At 44.3% G+C, this 23,216-nt stretch overlaps 1 protein-coding gene across 8 annotated transcripts in view; it reads left to right on the forward strand.

The window, feature by feature from the left end:
• LOC144683741 (BCL-6 corepressor-like protein 1) overlaps window positions 1-23,216 on the forward strand; it is a 308,871-nt gene that overhangs the window by 134,214 nt on the left and 151,441 nt on the right. For all 8 annotated transcript variants that reach the window (XM_078547078.1, XM_078547081.1, XM_078547074.1 and 5 more), the window contains one exon: window positions 10,956-11,089. In XM_078547078.1, coding sequence (XP_078403204.1) covers window positions 11,004-11,089 — 86 coding nt within the window. In that variant the 5' untranslated portion in view covers window positions 10,956-11,003. The remainder of the gene's footprint in view (window positions 1-10,955; window positions 11,090-23,216) is intronic.

A 23,216-nucleotide genomic window follows, 5' to 3' on the forward strand; every position in this document is an offset into this window, starting at 1 on the left:
TGACCTGTCAACGGCCTATTGAGGCCATTGAAAAACTAATTAAGGTAATTAATGAACCTACCCGTCCAACCTTAAGGTTGGTGGGCAGGCTGGGAGCCCCGGTGGGCTTCGGAAAAAGCATAAAACTTCATCCACGGGCGGGATGAGGTTTCATGAGGGTATTTAAATTGTTATCAAATCTTTCAATAAAAATTATGGACATGTCTCAACTCATGTGACAGTGTCACATGAGGGGACATGTCAGGGAATTTTTTTTAATCATTCCCATTAAAAATTTTAATTCTGAGCCGATCTCCCTGAGGCAGCACTTAGCCTCAGGGAGATCTGTGTGCTCTTTCACGTGTGCATGCGTGAAAGAGTGCACTCCTGGCTGAGGGAATCTCTCCCCTCCCCCACCTGCACAGGGAGCACAACGCACTTCCTGGCGGACGTCATGCTGGGTGGGCCTTAAAATGGCGGCATGCCCCCAATTGGGGGCCCCGATCAGAGGCGCGCCCCCCCCCCACCCCACCCCACCACACACATTTTTCGCCTGGTGTTTGCTGAGTTGGCATACTTGACCTCTGTCTTCTAGAACTAGGGTGAGACTTCCCATTGTTGTTTGTAAAACAATGGCCATGAGTAATGACAAGATTAGGCTTGACTGTGATAGCTCCCACAACTGAATAGCATACCAACACCATTGTTAAAACTTACTTATGAAGAATCTGAGTAATGTATTAGAGAGTTGGAGGTGCCTGTGGAACTGCACAGGAACTTAAGTCAGCATTTTTAACAGGCAAGGAGGAAAATTTAACTGCATTATGGTTTATTATGGTATTAAACAGACTACAGTGAAGCATTTTCTCTGGGTGTAATATAAAGTGTTGTCACAAGATACATTTAATTATTGATGTTAATGTGTGAAGGAAAATAATATGTGAGCTTTTATGTAATTATTAAAATCTGAATTGTTACCAATAATTGCAGTCCCACATACTTCACTAGTGATGGACCTGCTTCACATCAGCCTTAAATAGCTCAAAAATCCATTTTCAGACTCAGCTTAAATCTTGAAAGGCAGCATGGAGGATATAGTGAAAAAAATAATTATTCACCATTATGGGTTACTAAAATCTCAACACTGTATTTGAGAACAAGAGCGATAGCTGAAATGCACTAAAAGCTTTAATTATTGGACCTAGTTGCTAATGGACATTCTGAGAGGGGAATTACCTTGATTTTAGAACAGTTTTTTAAATAGAGAAATAATATTTAAGGTGCTAAACCCTCACGGTATGAAATTGAAGGGTATGGACATTTTCAGATTTTTGATATGAAAAATATAGAAAAAAAATCTCAGCAAGGTTGCACCGTAATGAGCGATGTAGAAATTATTTAATCTGCTAAGCAAGGTGCAAAATCATAAATTGTTTCTCTCTAATTCCTGAAGGTTTCCCAAGAGAAAACTATTAAGGAGTTGTTTCCTCCATTTATTAGAGCTGACACATTTTTGCTAATTATTACCCATAGTAATTTTGTTTAGAGTGGTGCCACCTTTTACCTATGCTCCCAAAATTGTTTTTTGGAGTAAATATTTGTAACTCACTGACTCAGCTATAACCAAGCACAGTGTTTGGTAGCTGCTGCTGCCAGTTTGGAAATATTTGCATCTGTTTCTACTTTTCCATGAGTGCAGTGCAAGTAGTAACAAGTTTACAAATATCATGTATGTGTATATATACACATACAAGCTTCTAAAACACCCCAACATGATGGGCACTACTTGATTCCATTGAAATTAAAAACTGAAAATGCACAGGAGATCAGTCAGCAAAGAGAAAGAGTGTTGTCATTTTGGGTTAATATTCTAGCAGAACTGAAGAAAGTTCTTTATCTTGAATGTTAACCTGTGCCAAGAACAGTTTTTGTTCTCAAGTTTCCCTGTGTTTCAGTTTTTCCTTGTAAGCACTTGCATGAAGGTTTCAGATTTTTCACTTCCAATATATATTGTGTAGGGAGCCGTTTAGCTTTAGTTGCTAGGTGGCTAGCATGTGGTTAAGAATAATGGCAACAGCATGGGTTCAATTCCAGTTCTGGTGGAGGTAGACATGGGACCTCCCTCCTTGTGGGAGTGGAAGGCAATGGTAAGCCACCACTGATAAAAACTGCCAAGAAAACAGCTCAGGATGAAGCATAAGCAGACAATAAGCAAAGGATCTGCCTTTGGGCAGAGTATACATGACATGACATATTGTGAATGAAGGTTTCAGATTTTTCGCTTCTAATACATATCACGTATTCACATACTTTATACTGTTTTCTGCTCATTGGATGGTCTGGAATGTGATAGATCACTCAAAAGCAATATGGCAGGTGTGTTCTGATTGCCGTTGTGTTTGTGGAATACCTGTAGAAATATAGGGGAGAATTTTCTCCCCGTCGGGGAGGCTGGTTGGGACCGGGCGCGGAGCCAATCGCTGCCCGTGATTGGCTGCATGCCGCCATTTTATGTGGGTTGGCCAATTAAGGCCCGCCCAGCGTGATGCGCACCCAAAAGTGCTCAGTGCTACCTGTGCGGGCTGGAGGAAGAGGGAGAGTCGAGGCCTGCGCCCTTTCATGCATGCGCGAGAAAGAGCGCAGAAATCTCCCTGAGGCATGGAGCTGCTTCAGGGAGACCAAGTTCAGTCATAAAGATGGGAAAATTTAAAAAATAAAATTATTCAGACATGTCCCCTCATGTGACATTATCACATGAGCTGGGACATGTTTATGAATGTTCATAAAACATTTTATTGAATTAATAAACCCTTCATGAAATCTCATCTCACCCGTTGATGAGGTTCCATGAAAAATGCGAAGGCCGCTTGGGCTCTTCGCCTGCCCGCCAACCTTAAGGTTGGACGTGCAGCCCTGACAAGTACTTTAATTAGTTCACTAATGGCCTTAACAGGCCTTTGACAGTTCGGGTGCTCAGTCGACTCCGGTGCGCGCCCGCTGAACTGACGATCGGAATGATGCATGGTGATGTTGGGACGCACGTTCAACGTCACCGCGCGTCGTTTTACGTGTCGGCATGCAGGGGCGTGACCCGCACGCCAAACAGAAGATTCTGCCCATAGAAATCACAGTTAAAGAAAGTTTCCCTTTCAGAATATCAGTCTACAATTATTGGTGATACTACTTTCAACAGAATATTTGAACTACAACCCAAGAATCTTCTAGTGGTATGTTACAAATCGCTCCAGGAATCCAAGTTACTATGGCAATGTGCATTTTTACATGCATGTTGTAGTCTGGTGCTGAGGATATGATGGTAGAGGCTCTGACTTTTTTTTCCATTACTTGTGATTAGGAATCTCTCCTGTTCCTATTGTCTCATATTGGTGTGTGTTAATCAACCTGCTTGACTGCGTTATAAACTTGGCCATCAAGTCTTGAGGTGGGACTTGAACCCAGAGCTTCTGGCTCAGAGGCACGGATGTTACCAACTGCACAACAAAACCTTTCCTAATCTTTTAGTACTCTATTATTATGTTTATTGGCACAGTTATACATACAGAAGGTGGATAGAGCCTTGTAGGCAATGCCTATTATGTATGTATCGCTGCAGACCATCTTTTCAAAAGTTTGGTAAAGGAAGTTGAGTTAACACTTTTAACCTCAGTTGCGCTCAGTTATGTTAACAAATGTGTTGCCTTTTTGTTTGTGTGGCTAATTTTCCTTGTATATTCACACAATAGTTCTGCCACACAGAGCAATCTAGAATATATTTTAAGTTTTATTGGCAGGAGATGTAATGTAAATCCTATCCTACAATAAACAATTTACCATAATCAGGCTCCATGGTTTGATCTGGGCTATGTTAACTTAACATAGCAAGAGTCTTTAAAAGACAGGTTTCAATTCATAAACAATACAAAATGATAACAAAAACAGTTTCACCAAGCCACTCATAAGAGATGTGTGTTTAAAACAATTGAACTGAAACATATATGTTCTCTAGTTCTAAGTTCTGTAACGATATTGTAACTCAAACCACTTGTTATTTTACAACAGTGGTTTGTTTTAAAGTAAGGCTTGATACATCCATGGGGGAAAAGTGAATAGAGGGTTATGGGAGCAGGGTAGGAAGAGGTAATTAGAGTGGGAGGAGGTTTGTGTGGAGAATAAACATTGATGTGGGCCAGTCTGGCTGAGTGACCTCATTCTGTGCTCTTTCTGGGTTCAGTTTGATTTGCTATGGTACGCACAGGTTTTGGCGCATGATTGTCATGGTGTTGTTCTACTTTCCAATTCCCAGCTTTATTCCAACTCTGAAATGCTCAGCTCATTTAAAAGGTACCTGGATCTGCACCTGCAATGCAGAAATCTGCAAGGCTATGGGCCAGGTGCTAGAAAGTGGGATTAAAATGAGCAGCTAGTTTCTTTTTTTCTCTTTTTTTCTTTGGCCAGCGCAGACATGATGGGCTGAATGGCCTCTTTCTATGGTTCGATCAGGGAACAGGAGAAAGTGGCACTCAATAAAACATCTGCAAAACCTTATTCCATTTTGTGAAAGATCCAGAAGAGTCAAGTCAAATCAATTGAATGCAATGAGTCAATGAACGAAAGGCTGCTGATGTTGGAAAACCATTTGCAGATATCCACATCAACTGCAATGAAAAGTTCCCAGTTAGAAGTAAAGTTTTGTAAATAGTTGTAATAAATCACTAGCATTATTGGTGTAAGGAATACTTGGTATTTGGTTATCTTGTTAGACATTGGAGGATGGTGCTGACATTGAGGCTCATGATTATAAAGGAATAGCTTGCTGTGAGGAGCAAGAATTTCATTTTGACTGTTGGAAGGTTGGCGAGAAAAATATTGCTCTTTGATGAACTGTGACTTCAACGAGTAGTTATCTGTATTGGAGTTAATTATGAAATTAGCTTATTATTTTATGTCACTAGGTGATATCATAAGCCTAGAATTCAAATTATAGACATGCGCCAATGGAAGTTTAAGATAGGACAGCAGTTGCAGCAATTGCATCACTTATCTGCAAGCCGGAAAAAGGGACTGGATTATTCATCCTTAAAAAGGTTTTGTTTTTATTCATTCATGGGTTGTGAGCATTGCTGACTAGGCCAACATATATTGCCCATCCCTAATTGCCCTTATTCAGAGAGCATTTAGGAGTCAACCACATTGCTGTGGGTGTGGAGTCACATGTAGGCCAGACTAGGTAAGGACAGCAGATTTCCTTCCCTAAAGAATATTTTCCTTCCCATAATAACAAGTGCAACTATATTGACAAAATGCACATTGTTATTCAGGACAGGACCAAATTCGTATCCACTAGGCTGATGCCAAGCATGACCACATAACCCTGCTAAAAAGCAAGTTACAAAAAGGTTTGTTAGACCTGTGTAAAAGTTAGGAGCTGCCTTGTGGCATATATGATAGGATCCATTCTCATGGTTCATTATGTCCATGCATGTATGGGCTCCCCCAGACACAAAAAAGTGATGTCCCATTATGCCCTATCTTATCTATAACTGGCTCTGCACAACATGAATTGGCCAAATAGTTGAGTAAATTGCTACAATCAGTTCTGAGGGAGTTTTCCACATGCACGTTGAAGGATTCCTTCACCTTCATGAAGACTATATGCAACCTTCAAATGGGCAGCAACGCTGTGTCTTTGTGCTTGTTTGACATCGTGAGCCTATTCATTAATGTGCCACTCAAGGAAGCCATTAATATTTGTACCATGTCACTATTATCATGACAGTCTGGATGCACTGCCATTTTCTGAATCTGTAATCATTGAACTTATGAACTTAGCAACTTGTGCAGTTGAGTTCAACTTTAATGACACTACATATACCCAAATAGATGGAATCTGTTGCCATGGGATCCCCTCTAGGTACAGCTCTCACTAACATGGAATGACCCCTAACCTCCTATCCCTTTCATACAGGAAATTCTCTTTTATCCTGCAAGCTCCGGTTAATCCAAATGTGCTGGTTAACTGAGATGTAAGGTGAGTTCTGCATTTTCATCCAATGAGAAAGCTCCAGGATGATCATGTGGGTGTTGAGGTCTCAAAAGGTGTAGAAGGGTGCGAATGATTGACCGGTGCAGAGGGGAGATGGTGCTGCAGATCTGAGACTGAGACTGGAGCGAGGACAGGCTGCCGGTAACTATTACTGGCGGCAAAAACAAAAATAGTTGGAAAAACTCAGCAGGTCTGACAGCATCTGTGGAGAGGAAAACAGAGTTAACGTTTCGAGTCCGTATGACTCTTCAAACAGATGAAGAGTCATACGGACTGGAAACGTTAACTCTGTTTTCCTCTCCACAGATGCTGTCAGACCTGCTGAGTTTTTCCAGCTATTTTTGTTTTTGTTTCAGATTTCCAGCATTCACAGTATTTTGCTTTTACTATTACTGGTGAGTTTGACATGTCTAATCAGAAAACAGACCCGACCCCGGAATTCCAGTTAATAGGGAATTCTGATTGGTAGAGTGCTGAATAACAGAAATTTTACTGCATTTTCAATACATAGATGATACTTTTGCTACATTTGAACCCATAGCTGCATGTAAAAATTTCCTTACACACCTTTAATGTGCCCATCCCATGCTCAAATCCACCTTTGAAATGGAGCACTCTAACGAACTCCCTTTCTTTGATGTGCTAGTTAATGTAGAACCCACTCTCGGATTTCTTGAGAATTTGACATCCTTGCATTTGTCCTGATGAGTGCAAGGCGAAAAGGTTGACAGCATGTCTCTTTTTTCAGCAATACTGAAGTTCTGTACTACCAAACGAATTGACCAGGTGAATACAGTGTAAAGCGTCTTGCTCATTACTGTGGAAAAGGTGTTCCCCCTCAGCCTTCAGATCATGCCTTCCCCTCATGCAAATGGTTGACTTCAAAGTATTAGTTATGAGGAAGATTGGCTCAGTAATCTTGACAAATAAATAAAGGAAAGTCCCTGTGAGAACTGAAGCCTACCTGCCAAGCTAGAAAACCAGCAGAAATTCACAGGGAAGAATTTTCCGGTCAGCGAGCAGGGGCATGGCCCGCTTGCCGACGCGTAGTGACGTCGGACGGGCGACCCGATGTCACCGCGTGTCATTTAGATTGTCAGTTCGGCGGATGTGCAGCCGCTGAACTGTCAAAGGCTTGTTAAGGCCATAAAGAAAGTAATTAAAGTTGTTAAGAATGTTGCCCATCCAACCTTAAGGTTGGCAGGCACACCCGGGTGGCCTTCGCATTTTTCATGAAACCTCATCCACAAGTGGGATGAGGTTTCATGAAGGGTTTATTAATTAAATAAAATTTTTTGAAAAAATTAATGGACACGTTCCAGCTCATTTGACAGTTTCACATGAGGGGACATGCCCTTTATTTCTTTTACCTTTGTTAAATTTTTCAGAACTTAAACTAATCTCCCTGAGGCACTACTGTGCCTTGGGGAGATTTCTACGCTCTTTCACGCACGTGCGTGAAAGAGCGCAGGTCCCGAGTCAGGGAACCCCCCCCCCCCCGCTCAGGGAGTGCACAGTGCTTCCAGGTGTGCGTCATGCTGGGTGGGCCTTAATTGGCCTGCCCACACAAAATGATGGCGCGCACCCAATCAGGGGCGCCGATCAGCTTTGCGCTCGCTCCTGCCCGCCCCCTCACAATCCCCATGACGGGGGGGAAAATTCAGCCCACAGTCTCAAAAAAGTTGATAACTCAAAAACATATATAAGCTTATAACATGTGCAGATAAGCACAGACGTTTCATAACTTAAGCCTGCAAATATCATCTTTTTAGTGGAAGAATGTAGCTAGAATTGCAGAATTAATTCCCTACTAAATTGTGGATATGTATTGGTACTCTGAATACTAAATCTGATTGTGTCATTTTCATATTGCACTTTTCTTCCCAGCCAAGTCAGCAACTCTTCTTCTCCCACTGAGTTCATGGTAGCAGTTCTTTTTTCCTTCCTTCCTTCCAGTTCAGAGAGACGTTCCTCCCACATTTCCTAATGGCATCATCTTTGCTTGGGAAACTTTGTTTTATATTGTGGATGACTGCACCATTAAGAATTATCAGAGGATAAGGAATCCCTGCTTCCTCGCTCTCTCTCTCCCTCGCTCTCTCTTTCTCACTCTCCCTCTCTCCCTCCTTGCCTCAGGATCAAGTTTATTTTAGAAATGAATATAAGTAACCTGGTAATGGCGACATGGAAATGTACTTCCAGAGAGTGTGGTGGAGGCAGGTTCAATCAAGGTATTCAAAAGGGAATTGGATAGTTTCTGAAAAGGAAAAATGCGCGGGGTTACAAGGAGAAAATGGGGTAATGACACTAAGTAAATTGCTCATTCAGACAACCAGACACGATGGCCTGAATGGCCGCCTTCTGTGCTATAATAATTCTGCGCTTTAACATTTTTTCTGATCACTGTGCAGTTAGCTTCAATTCTTCAATCCACTTGCAAAACATGTGGCAGAATTTAGCCCTTTTCGGGCGGGCTTGGAGGGGGCAGCCAGGAAGCCGACCGCTGCCTGCGATCGAGGCCGGAGGTGATTTCATGCTGGCGGGCCAATTAAGGCCCACCCAGCATGAAACGTGAGCGGCAGCACTCAGCGCTGCCTGTGTGGGTGGGGCGAGCGCGAACTTCGCCCATGTGTGCGAGTGCACGCTTCGGAATCTCCGAGGCACAGAGCTGCCTCAGGGAGATGAAGAGTTGTTTAAAATAATAAAGAATTGAAAAATGTAATAAAACACGTCCCCTCATGTGACACTGTCACATGAGCAGGGACATGTTATTAATCAAATTTTAAAGCTTTTATTTTAATTTTATTAGCTTTAGGAAACCTCATCCCGCCCGTGGATGAGGTTTCCTAAAAATTGCAAAGGCCGCTTGGCCTTTTCGCCTGCCAACCGTAAGGTTAGACGGGCAGTGAAAAATTTCTTTTAATAACCTTGTTAATGGTCTTAACAGGCCTTTTGCTTGTCGGCGGGCGCGCTGCCGACTAAAATATTGCGTGACTGCACGTTGACATCAGGATGCTCGATTAACGTGCATTATTTTGCCCTCGGGCAGGACAGGCGCGCAGAGCTAAAAATTTTACCCATGAGTTAGGAGCTAAGCTTAGTTGGTACCGTGAGTAGAGTTGAACCATTTGTAACTGAGCTGTTGTAACTAATGCATAATATCAGTACTTTGTGTGAAATTTAAATCACTCTTAATTTGCCTGCCACCATATAGGCTGGGTGCAGTTGCTGGATTTTCATGACAAATGTGGTTAGATGATATGTACAAAACTGAAAGCTGGCTGCTTGCTACTGAGTGGCAACTGGAAAATTGGCTGGATGTAACTGAAATTACAGCGGGTGACCAGGGAACCCTCACAGAAATTATACCCCAAATTCCTTTATTAAGTTGGTGCATTTTGCACACGATATTTTTGCTCTGTTCTCAGTTTTAAAAATGATAAGGAACCTTTAAAAACAAAATCCTAGAACACCATTTAATAAAAATGGTATTTGACTTTTTCTCTAAGTAATCATTGACCATGATGTTATCCCTCATTTAATCTCTCATTTCTATTACAATGGAGAACTTCTATGTAAAATATATCTAGGCTCCAGAATGTGAGTTCAAAATGCATGTTTTTGTATTGACTTTTAAAATGCCCTCAAATTTCAATAGCGACATTGTTTTCACACTTTATCTAACATAGTGCACATTGAACCTTCTAGAAAATTGTAAATGTTATCAGTTACAGACTACAAATATTGCTGGTCTAGTACATTCTATTTTCAGATTTGGACTAGTAGTAAATGTTCTTCTTAAGTCTGGGGCCAATGGAAATAATGTGCTCTCTAATATCCTGTTGCTCAGTGTTGTTTCAGAAATTGAGTATCCAAATGGAACATAGGAACAGGAGTAGACCATTTAGCCTTAAGTCTGTTCTGCCTTTCAATAAAATCTTGGCTGCTCTATGACTCAACTCCCTATACCTGCCTTTGCCCCATATCCCTTGCTATCTTTGGCTAACAAAATTTAAAGTTAACAATCGATCTAGCATCAATTACTGTTTGCAGAAGAGAGTTTCAAGCTTCGATCACTCTTTGCATGGAGAACTGTTCCTGATTTCATACCTGAGACCTCTAGCTTTAATTTTTAGACCATCACCAACACCGCCTGCAACTCCTCAACTAGCAGAAATAGCTTCTCCCAATCTTCCCAAACTGTTCCCCTTAATATCTTGAAAATTTCATTCAAGTCACCCCTTAACCTACTAAATTCTAGGAAATACAATCCTAGTTTGTTTAATCTCTCATCATAGCTTAACCCTTGGAATCCAGGCATCCAGGTAATATATGCTGGCCTGGCCAGCGACGCCCACATCGCATGAACGAATTTTTTTAAAAATCATTCTAGTAATTCTCTGTTGCACTCCCTGCAAGGCTGGTGTATCCTTCCTACGATCTTCATCAGACAAGTACAGTAGATTAGGTTGTCAGAATTTTGACAGTCAGATCTTGTAAATCTGCCAAAAATGCCTCACTTCAGAACAGTAATACTGCAATATTGTACATCAGGCTTTGGAACAAGAATGAACAGGTACAGTATCTCAATTCTGGCTGTCCAAAAAACAGTTGTCTGAAAACTGGACATTTTAGCATGTGCCGTGCATCAATTTGAATTGAGTAAAGTTTTTTAAAAAAACTTATCTGGACAATTCAGCTAGGTGCCACATTGATGTGGTGTGGTGTCGGACTAGTTACCTCCTGCGCCACTTCCACGCCAGTCAATTCCCACACTCTTAGTGACAGTTGACCCAACCCGCCCCTGGCCCGAACTGCCTGATCAGAAATCCAGCAAGATCTGAAATCCGGCATGGCCTTGGTCTCAAGGTTGCCGATTTTGAGACACTATATCTATATTTTTAGTTGCTAATGGTTATCCTTTGTCATACAGATTGGAGCAGTATAAGAGTGCAACTGCTGTCATCGATCTTCCCCTGTCATGCTTGCCACAGCCTCACTGTACAACGGCGTTCACGACTGGACAAACTCCGACCGAATCCGGATGTGTGGCATTAAGGAAGATAGGTGAGTGATCCTGCAAAGTAATGAATGGAAAGATTACTATCACGTTGAACCAACCATCTGTAGAAATCTGCAAATCTACTGAATTCCAGCAGAGAAACATGATGTAAAGGAACAGGAAAAGGCCATTGGATCTGACAAATCCAACCATTTTGCCTGATCTATTCTTTCATCATTTCCATCCTGGGATGGTGGGACTGACATATAAGGAGACAGTGAGTCGGTTAGGATTATATTTGCTGGAGTTCAGAAGAATGAGGGGGTATCTCATAGAAACCTGTAAAATTCTAACTGGACTAGACAGGGTAGATGCAGAAAGGATGTTCCCGATGGTGGGGGAGTCCAGAACCAGGGGTTACAGTCTGAAGATACGGGGTAGACCATTTAGGACTGAGTTGAGGAGAAATTTCTTCACCCAGAAATTGGTGAGCCTGTGGAATTTAGATCCACAGAAAGTAGTTGAGGCCAAAACATTGTAATTTTTCAAGGAGTTAAATATAGCTCTTGGGGCGAAAGTGATCAAAGGATATGGGGAGAAAGCGGGAGCAGGCTATTGAGTTGGATGATCAGCCGAAGGGCCGAATGGCCTACTCCTGCTCCTTTTTTCTATGTTTCTATCAATATTTTTTTCCCTCTAGAAACAATGAGAGGGAATTTTAACCTAAAAAAAGTGATCGGGTGGTTAAAAGGACTGAAATTGAAAGTATGGCAGGAAACTGGCTGCAACCCCCACTGAATTCCACTTTTAACTGCAGCGCACCAAGTTGCATATGAGAAACCTTCTCAGGATAGACAGGCTACAGAAACCTGCAATCTGCTGCCCACAAATGTATCACACTGATGACCAATGCCATGTGTGCCAGGACCGAGAAATATGTGCACTTTGCAACCAATGAGGTCAGTCAGAATGAGCGGGCATTGAGTTTTGTAGATCTGGCTGGCTTCCCACAGGTCTAGGAAGTCATTGACTCCATGTATGTGGCAATCAAGGTGACCCAGATTCTTTATCAACCTCAAAGACTTCCACTCCATAAATGTGCAGCTCATATGCAATCACAAAAAGTCAATCATGAATGTTTAAGAAAGATTCCCAGGAATTGCCATGCTGCTTTTGTACTGCTCCAGTCAACCCTCACTGAGCTCTTTGGACCTCAAAGCAGAGTTAGTGGTTCGCTTCTTGGAGACGGGCTGCCCACTGAACACGTAGCTGTGGGAGCCCATACGATGAGGCCCAGGAGAAATATATTTGAAACCACATGACCAAAAGAATGGTCATTGAACAAGCAGCTGGAATGCTGAAGATGCACTTTAGATGCCTGAACAGATCTGGAGGCCTTCAGTGTACAGCAGCCCAGACAGTGAAAAAGATGATGTGCTGCACTCCACACAACATAGCACAGCAATGAGGATGGAAGCTGCAGGAGGAAGGAGGTGCTGAGTGTACTGCCTCTTTGGAAGAGGACAAAGAATGTGGTGTGGCAAGGGTGCCAGCAGTCGTCATATTACTGTTTGGGATACATATGTACATATATTCGAATTAGGAGCAGGAGTAGGTTATTTGGCCCCTCAGGCCTGCTCTGCCATTTGATAAAATCACGGCTGATCTGATTGTGGCCTCAACGCCACTTTCCTGACTAACCCCTGTACCCTTCAATCCCCTTGTTAGTCAAGAATCTATTCTACCTCTGCCTTAAAAATTTTCAATGACCCTGCCTCTGCTACTCTCTGGGAAAGAAAGCTCCACAGACTCATGACCCTCTGAGAGAAAAAGTTTCTCCTCATCTTCGTCTTAAATGGGAGCACCTTATTTTAAACTGTGTCTCCTTATTCTGGTCTTCCCCAGAAGGGGAAACATCCTCGCAACATCCACTCTGTCAGGTCCCCTCAGGATCTTATATGTTTTAGTAAGATCACTTCTTAACTCCAGTGGATACTGGCCCAATCTCTCTTCACAAGATAACCCCCTCATCCCAGGGATGGTGTAATTCTAACAGCATTCGGCTAGGTTGAAGTGGTGCACCGATCTGGCAGCCACATTGGGAACCAACTTGCCTCCACTCCCCAGTCCCCCAACACAAAGCATCGCTGTCTTAGACACCCACTGCTCAAGGCCCCTTTGGTATGCAGCAGACAAAATTGAGCAAAATGGGAACAAACAATTTTAATCTTACCAGAAAATTGAACAGAAACTTTACAATCTAATATTGTGTTAAACACCCATGTGTAAACCTTTGTGCAACTATAAATCTTTATTCTTCCTTTTTCTGCTACTCCTTTGTGGTACAGCTCTGTGACTTCAGCAGAGAGAGGCAGGCAGCTTATCTCCCTGTTCTGACCGCTAAGATGATCTTTGCCAAAATCCTCTGAGCGTTGGAGCCTGGAAGGTCCATACCATATACTGCTCCACTTGCACCTGTGAGAAGCAGCAGTGCTCTGAGCAGAGTCTCCACTTCCATGTCCCTTTTCTCTATCTTTGTAGACCACCCATACTTCCCTGTTGGCAATGAGCTGAAGAACACTTTGCTGCCCATCAGTGAGGCACTGGAAGGGCCAAGCCTGAGTTTTCAACAGTTCTGTTTATAGTCGCATTCAAGATGTACAAGCCATTGTTGAGGGCCAGCTTGTGTTTGTTTGACTGTAGAATTGATGCTTCCATCAAGTGGATACTCTTTCTGGGGATGTAGACATCATTGTGATGACCTGTGATATTATGGCACTCTTGATTGAGGCGGTCTCCTCTGATCTGTTTCCAGGCTTTCGCAGTGCAGCTGGAAAGGCTGCCAGCACCTCTCCCATTTCTTTGCTGCTCCAGAATTGCCCTTTTTGTCGACGGCCCCTGAAGCTCAGCATCTGTGGCTAGCTGTGCAGAGCTTGGAAGGTCATGTGCCCTCCTATGGGTAATCTCCGCAGCTGTCCCTGTATCCACCACATGCTCTTGCACACTATGGATATGTGCAATACCACCAAATGAAACCCAACTACCTTTTCTTGGCAGTCCCACCAAGGCATGTGTATCTGAGCTGCTGCTCGCTGTGTTGGTGCATCTTATGGCTAAGTGACCTCCACTGAGCAGTCTTCATCCTCTTCCTGCAGTTCCTCCTGCATTCCACTGGATGAACTGTGGGAGAGGAAAGAGAAGATTTGGAACTGTTAAAGTTAAGAAGTGTAAAGTTAATATTGTGCGCATCATAATATTTCACTGGCTGCTGACATCAAATCAACATGAGTGAATGTTGTATGCATGTGGCTGCAAAAATTAATTGTCACCAGGTAGCTGGAAGTCCCCCTTCTCTCCATCGCCAGGCATGCCCAGACTCGTTTTCTCTCTCCTCTGCAGATGTCAATATGGAGATGGCTGAAGGGCCACTTCTGGTTCTCTGCCTCTCCCTGGTATTTTGTGCTCTCTTCTCCTACGAGGAGGGAAAGAAGAGAGTAATGGAATGTGTTAATGGATGCATTTGTTGAGGGTCACCATGAGGAATAGTAATGGCATTGTATTCAGGTAAGGGTGCGTGCCAGTTTTGGATGATCAGGTGGGGATGCGAGGGAAAACATTGAATGAGAGGAATGGTCACATGTAAAGTGATGTGCAGTGGTAGGTTTGGGAAGGCAGAGTGAAGGGTGTTGAGATTAGAGGTACATCAAGATGTACTTGCATGTGTCATTGCACTCACCTTCCCTGAACTGATCTAGCTTTGTATCCAGGAGCGTGGCTGCAACCATGCTGCCTTGTTCTCTGAGGCAGGTTAGTTCCCTCCCTTTCGGCAGGCCCTTACAGGATACAGCATCAGTGAAGCAAGGTGAAGCCTTGGAAAGTTGGGAATCCATTGCTATTCAAACACCTTGTTACGATCGGGTAAGGAGGGGTCGAATGGGTCCCTTCTTTTGCCTTTCCTTGTTTGACTGTAACATGTTTTTTTTAAAAGGATATACTTGCCAGTTGAGTGAGTGTTTAACTGTTTACGTGCTGTTGATTATAAAGAACCATTTGGACAGGTTTTCTTGAGTGTAACAAAGAAAGAGGTTAGCTTTATTATACTTGAGCTGGTCTAAGTAAATTAATAAAATACGCTCCGCCCTTTGCAAACACACACAAATACAGGTTACAATGTGAGAGGAATAGATTAATCAAATCAGAGTCTAGAAAAGTAGAAGGGGCATACAGTCTGTAGTTTGGTTACTCACCTGGCTTCACGCTGAATTTGCGACTTTCCTTCATGGTCCCGATGCTTCCAATTTAAAGATTCTGATGGCTGATTTGGCTGTTCTCCTGGAGACAGTGGTGCGGGGTTGATTTCCTTCAAGGAGCCTCTGTCTGCAGCAGGGATGTCCCTGGATGATTGGTCAGCAAACAGGATTCAAAGCTTACACAGTGGGTTGGAGAGAGAGACAGAAAGGAGGACCCCTCTCAGATCTTCTCTCATCAGGATTGTAACTGCTTGTTCTCTTACTGCAGAGAAAGTAGAAGTTTAAACACACAAAGGGTGGTCCTGTACATGACCATCACCCAATGATTGAAACATGATCGTGACGAATGTATTTCCCCTTGTAACGTAAGCAATTCATATCTGGGAATCTTGTCCCTCTGCCAGTGTCCCATTGTTCAAGTGATTGGGTTTAGTGTATCCCCATTGTAGCTTGATGAGTTAATGTCTGGGAACTTCCTGCTCAATATCCCAGGTTATTGTATGATGCCTTTCTTCAGGACAGGATGTGTCGCTCACCCATATTCTTCTGAGGTCATTGCCCTTTATGGGTCTTTGCAGACATGGTGTCTCCATCTCAATGGATTGGAGTGTGGAAGGCTCAGTGATGCAAACTGGGTAGCCAACTTCGTTGTGAGCTCAGTTCACACTTTTAGTCTGTGTTTTAAAAATTGCAGTTCGGTTTTCCAGCCATTGGATTAAAAATCATTATTCGGCATAAAGCATGTTTTCGGAACAACTTTGCAGGGTTCCTTTAAACCACTCATGCTGAATGGTTGGGAAATCTGGTTGTCAGCTGCTAATGCAGTGGCTGGGTTAAAAAGCCACCGACAAATACACTGGCGGATCTTCCATGTTTCCTACACACTAGCGGGTTCTCCTGCTTCTAGTGCCTCACTAAGTTAAAATCCAACCCAATAACTTTCATCTAAATAGCACCTTTAAATATAGGGAATCTCAAGTCACTTCAAAGTTGTAAGGAATAATTGTTAGTGTGGCAAAGGTGGAGAGATCTGGAGAAATGATCTAAAGTGGTCAAAGGTGTGAGTTTTAAGAAGGGACTTAAAATTAGAATTGCAAGTTATTGCAAGTTATTGAAGGATTGCAAATGTTAACATCCTTGTTCAAAAAAAGGGTAAAAAGACAAGCCAGGCAACTACAGGCCAGTCAGTTTAACTTTGGTGATGCAAAACCTTTTAGAAACAATAATCTGGGACAAAATTAACAGTCACTTGGACAAGTGCAGATTGATTAGGAAAGCCAGCATGGATTTGTTAAGTTTTTTGATGAGGTAAGAGAGAGCATTGATGAGGATGATGCAGTTGATGTTCCATATATGGACTTCCAAAAGCATTTGATTAAGTGCCACATAACAGGCTTGTGAACAAAGTTCAAACCCATGGAATAAAAGGAGCAGCGGGGAGGTGGGTTGAAGTGCTTGAAGTCATATGGAGCAGTGAGACTGTGAAAAGATTTGAATACGAGGACTAAATTTGAGACCTTCGGAATCGGGAGCCAAAGTACAGGAGGTGCCATCTTTCAGACGAAGCATTGAACCGAGGCTCCATCTACTCTCTCAAGTGGAGGGAAAAGATCCCATGGTACTATTTCGAAGAAGGACAAGGGAATTATCCCTGGTGTCCATGCCAGCATTTATGCCTAAACCAACATCACAAAAACAGATTATCCGGTCATTATAATATTGCTGGAGAAAGAAACATGCTGTCAAAGCTTTTCATTTTGCACTCATTAGGATGCAAGAATACCAAATTTCAAAAAGAACAACAATTTATACTGCATGAGAAAACGTGCTGATTGGCAAGTGGACTCAGTTCGAGGAGTTGCCGTGGAGAATACACCAGGAAACAGTTATCCCGCAAGCTTTTGCTTAAATTCAAAAAAAGGCAAGTCAACTGTGGTCGATGGGTTGCCTTGGGAATGCAACAGGGATCAATTCCCCAAGCTTTTGTTTAATTGAAAAAGGCGCAATGCCTAGACATGTTCTTTCTGTTTGCAGGGGACAGGACCCTGCGTATGAATATATGTAGCTTCTAGCAAGCATAAATGAGCCACATTGTGAGCCTGACTGAAAATCTTAAGTTGGTTGTTAGTGTAATTCCTAGTACACTGGGGATTGTTCAGCAAGTGCTATTGAATCACAGGACCGGACAGCATTTACTGAACAATCCTGAATGTGCCAAGAATTATACTAACAACTAATCGGGCAGAATTGCTTAAAGCTACATATATTCATATGGAGGGTCCTGTCCTCTACAAACAAAAAGAACATGTCCAAACATTGTGCCTTTTTCAATTAAACTAAAGCTTTCGGCCATCTATTACCTGGTGCATTGTCCATGGCAACACCTCAAACACTCAAACAATCTATCAACACCATTTTTCTCATGTAGTAAAAATTGTTGTTCCCTTTGGAATTTTTGGTATTCTTGCATCTGTCCTGATGAGTGCAAGACGAAAAGCTTCAAGAGCATGTCTCTCTTTTTTCAGCAAGTTCTGTACTACCAAGTGACTATATTGCTGGTTATGGAAGCTTGCTGTGTATAAATTGACTGCCGCGTTTCTTATATTAGAACAGTGTTTACACTTCAGAAGTACTTTGGCTGTAAAGAGATATCTGGTGGTCATAAAAGGTGCTTTATAAGCTGCATAATGTTTTTCTTTTTACATAGCCAGGAACAGGGGTGATGGGAAGTAGGACTTTGTCTGGCATAGGTTATGGGCAGCAGAGATTTGGATGAGCTGGAGTTTATGGAGGGTGACCATAGAGCACTGGAATAATCAAATCTGGAAATCTTAAAAGCCTGAAAGAAGGTTTCAGCAGCAAATGGACTGAGGAAGGGGCAGAGCCTGACAAAGTTAATGGTGGGGGAAATTTGAAGTCTTTATGATAGCAAGGATATAGGGTTAGAAGCTCACAAGGTTAAACAGGATATCAAGTTGTGAGCAGTTGGAGATATTGGACAAAGCAATATGATGTAGTCAGTGGTGAGTGTATGGAATTTATGTTGAGTAGTTGAAGAAAAGGGTTTTGGTTTTCCTACAGTTTAGCTGCAGGAGATTTTGATTCACCCAAGTTAATATTGAACAAGCTGTCAGACAGCATAGAGGCAGTGGTGAAGTTGAGAGAAATAGCAAACAAATGGAGCTGGATATCGTGAGCAGTTATGTGAGAGCTGATTCCATGTCTGTAAATGATACCACCAAGGGACAGGATGTAAATGAGGAAGAAAATGAGGCCAAGGATGATTCCCTTGGTGATTCCAGAGGTGTTGAGACAGGGTGATGGTAAATATTCTCTGGTTAAAATTAGATTAGTAGAATGAAACTAATTGAGGGCAGTCCATCCAAAGTGGATATTAAAGCAGAGATGTTGGAGGAGGATGGTGTGGACAACCTTTTTCAAAGGCTGCAGAGAAATCAAGAAGGATGAAGGATAAGGAACCACAGGGCAGAATTATCTGTGCCCGCTGGCATTGGGCATGTTTGGTGACGTGAGCAGACAATATGGTGAGAAGGCCAAAAATCAGTTTCACAACATTGTGAAACCAGTTTGCAATCATCTGCTCTGCCCGTCAATGGTGGCCCGCGTTTCCCACTGACGGACATCGGGAATCTCATTGTAATACATCTGCATATCATTATAAGGCCAGCCCTCCAGAATCATCCCCCCCACGCTAGATTGTCCGCCCACGTAGCATGAAAACATGCCAGTGAAGAGCACACCTTGACAAGTATGATGTGCAGAAGTTGGGACTTACTGCCAGGGCCATGCTCACATCGCGGATGTCCGCGAAGCAGAAGATGCTGGAGCTTGACGGCAATGGGACCTTGGAGGAATGTCCATGGCATGCTGTGTCTATGAACATGGCTCCACTGCGAAGCAGCTCACAGAAGTTGGAAAGTCACTGCTGAGGGTCTGCTCACAATGGATGGTGGTTGAGGGAGTGGAGGGGAAGGACCAGCTATGTTTGGGAGAGGAAAATGCAGTAGGGAGTGGACGATGAAGTTCTAGGATTGACTGGGAGAAGACGAGCTGTTGCGGGGTGGGGTTTGAGGTTAGGAGGGGGGAACAGAGGTGTCGGAGGGGGGTGTTGAGGTTGGGGGGAGCGAAGGTGTTGGGAGTGAGTTTGCAGGGGGAAACAAAGGTATCAGGAGGGAGGAGGGGTTAGCGGGAGAAGACAGCAACTGGGGAGGTAGATGTAAGGGTGTAAGAGAAGGAGTTTGGAGGGAGGGAAGAAGGAGTCCAGAGGAAGGAAAGAGTTAGGATGGGGGAAGGAGTAAGAGTGGACGAAGAAGTAAGTGTGTCTGAAAGAATCAGGAAGGGGGGAGGAGTTCTGGATAGGGGGAAGGAGTTCTCGGGTGGGGGTGGAAGGAGTTCCAAGGGGGTTGGGGTGGGGAAGGAGTCCGGAGAGAGGAATGTCCAGGTGAATGTGCAAGGGAGGGCTCTGATGAGTCCATGACTGCCTTCTGAGGGTGGATGTGGTGAGAAGGAATGGTGAGAATGACCAAGGGCAGAGTGAGGCAGTGGAGTGGGAGGGTGAGGGTTCGACGGTATCAGTAGAAGGGACGGCGAGGGTGGTTGGTGGGGACTCGGAGGCAGGCATGGACCCTGAGGGTGGGAAGGATGAAGTCAGGTAGGTTAATGTGAATGGGGATGGGATTTTTGGGAAGGGAGGGAATGTGAACATCACTTGGACATCCCAGGAGGAAAAGGGTTGTAGCTGGTAAGTCCCGGGGGAGGTGGAAGGTGATGCCAGGGGATCGACAGTGATGGGGGAAAGGAAATAGGTGAATGGGGGAGGGGAAAGGAAGGGGGAGCGAAAGAAAAACTGTAGCATTGACATGCTGTCTAAATCGAAAGTGAAATGAGAGCTGTGGTGGGCAAGATCAGGTGCTGCATGGGAGTGTGATCAGTGGGTGAACGGAGATGCAGGTCAGCTCAGATGGTCAACTGAAAGCGAACCCCAGCAGGCAGCATTGAAAATACTTAGGACCTTGAGATGAGTGTGATACAGGAAGGATCCGAGTGCTTGGCAGAGTGCTTGCACGAGGCTCCGAAAGGCCCTGCCACACACATACTTCTCCCTCCAGAATCACTCGGAGTCCAGCTGAGGATATTGAGGTGCCCTGTTTCCTTCTTGCGTCGCCACTTCAGGAACTCGCCTGTGGTGACCATGATGAAGTGCAGGTCTGCACACATCTCCGCATTCTGCTGGACCAGGGTTTTCACAGCGTCTGCCATCCCTCCCATGGAGACGTCCATACACGCACATGTGGGCGCCACTTCATCAGAGAGCAGGCAGACGCACTCCTCCGACTTGCGGGCCACTCTGCTGTGGACTTCCAACAGCTCTGCATGACGTTCCCCCACCTTCTGCTGACTCTCCAAGATGCGTTGGAAGCCCAAATTCAGAGGCTCATCATCTGACTCGGACCTCACAGATGACCCTTCCCCAGCATCACAGATGACTCTTCTCCAGCAGTTCTCCGAGTGCTGGGGAGCTTGGCTGAACCTGCCTCTTGCTGCTGCGGACATGTGTCCATGCGATGACCACCCGATTGTGAACCCGAGCCTGCTTTAGATCCAGATCTCGCTAAGGTGTGCGTCTCTGTGTTGGTGGTGGGTGTGAGTAAGCACTGTGATGGGTCTTCCAGGATGCTTATTTCCAGCTCTTCAATGGAGGAGGAGTCCTCTTGGCTGGAGGTGACAACATGGATAGAGCTGAGTGACTGGCTGGCTGAGGGTGTCAGTTGCTTGTCAGAGCTCCCTGTGAACCAGAGTAGAGATAATTAGTGCATAGAGGCAGAATCAAATGCGAGAGAGAGAGCACTCCCAGTTGCATTGAGAGAGGGATGATGTGGTGCAGGATCCCCATGTGAGTGCTCGCTGCTGACCTCACCACCACAGGCACGGTCCACATTTTCACCAGTTGGCGTGATGGCACGCTGCTCAGTGAGTGAGGGGCCTAATGTGGGCCACTCCACCTCTGGTCTGGGACCTCCCCCTGCTGTTGTGAGCAGGATGCATGGCACTGCATGGAATGTTTGTGTGGTGTGCTGAGACATAGACAGGATGAGGACATGAGCTCCAAAGAATATGAGCCTGAGGAAAGTATGAGGCTGTGTGTGAGAGTTATTGGTGTTCTTTGAGGTGTGAGATCCCTATTGATGTGTGATGGGTTTGTGAGTGTGTGAGTTGAGAGTGATGAGAAGAGTGACTTGCCCAGGCGGAATGGATGAGACCATTCATCCTATTACGGCACTCGTTGGCTGCCCACTTTTGCAGGGCATTGGTGGTGACCACCGCTGCCACCACCTCCCATGCTGGATTAGTGATGCTGCTGCCCATCGTGCGGCCAGAGCTGGAGTAGAGGCCTCACAGCGGGCCTCCACTGCATCCAAAAGGCACCCGAGGGACATATCATTAAACTGGGGGGCTACAGTCTTCATGCCTTTTGGGGCCATGTCTTCTTTGCAGCAGTTGTGGGCTGGAAGCACTGAGAGGTGTGCATCTCTCTTTAAATATGGCGCCCAGCATGACAAAGTGACGAGGCGATGGCGTGGCGGGTGAATGAGAGTCTTACTGCCATCAAAACGGCACGTTTCCTGGGAATGCATATTTCATGCGTCATGATTGGGATGATAAGGAGTGAGAAGTCGCCATTGCGACCGGCTCGTGTTCTCCTGTGCTCCCGCTCTCTCCTGCGTGCCCGCGCTCTCCCTCTCCACCTCTCCCACCTTCATAGGTACTAATGAGCACTCAGGAGATGTGCTGAAGCATCGTTTTCATACCATTATAGTCCTTGACATTGTCCATCTCACAAAGGTCAATCTTTGTTATGAAACGTAAGAAACTGATTGCACGGTAATGTAATGAAATCCATAGTGATTGGCGTTCTGTGTCCTCACCGAGGGATTCTGTCAAGCAACGCTAGGCAGCCGTTCAGGAGCAGAGTAAAGTCCTTAGTGGACGGCTTCATCAGGATGAGCACACACCTATGCCATCACACACTCATTCCCATCCAGCAGACAATTCAAATGTCACCAAGTGGAATCAACTTCTGTCGCTCAGCATCATGCATGGGGAGAGTGGGAACTAATAAAGGAGTAATGTTCAGCCGTAAAAGCAGCGACAAAATAATGCTGCAGGGAGGCATGAAAGGCTGTGGTGCTCGACGATGAATAATACTTTAACCAAAACCTCGGTCATAAAATGAAGGCCATTGCAAAGTGCACTTGGGTGAATAGACTCCGACATGGGTTGCGATAAATAATTATAACATCCACAAAGAACAGACTTCGTTCTGGCAGCATCAGGATAATCACTAACCTTCCATGAACAATTTTCATGAGGTCACATAATGTGAGCCTGTTACAAGACTTACATGTGCATTGCCCAGCCATTATTTTCATATAGGAAATGCCTTTGTTCATGTCGCTGATGTGGAACTAAAGGTGATTGACTGTGATGAGATTGAGTGAGACTTTGTGGAACTGAGGAACAAGATGGGAGATAATGAGGCGGTGGGGTAGTGAGAGTTCATTTGGTATTCTTGAATGAACGTGGGACCTTGCATCACGTCGATGAGCCATTCAGTACCTGATACTTGGAGGGGAATAGAAGCAATATATACTTATAATAGTGTAGATTATATACAGTGAATGAACACCCATGCCACCATTGTGCATTCAAAACTTCTTAATTTCCTTACTCTAAAGCTACGTCTAGGTATAGCCCTGACATTCGCAGCAGAGGTGGAGGCAGCATTCTGACTGCTATGCCGTGTTGTCGAAGATTACTTTGGTGGACATTCTCTAGACGCCTAGAGGGCCCCGGCCTGCTAAGGGTCTCCTGCTCCGGGGCTGGTGCACCCTCCTGGGCGTGACCTGCTGGAGTTGATGGG

Source organism: Cetorhinus maximus, chromosome 8 (genome assembly GCF_964194155.1).
Source record: "Cetorhinus maximus chromosome 8, sCetMax3.hap1.1, whole genome shotgun sequence".
Lineage (NCBI taxonomy): Eukaryota > Metazoa > Chordata > Chondrichthyes > Lamniformes > Cetorhinidae > Cetorhinus > Cetorhinus maximus.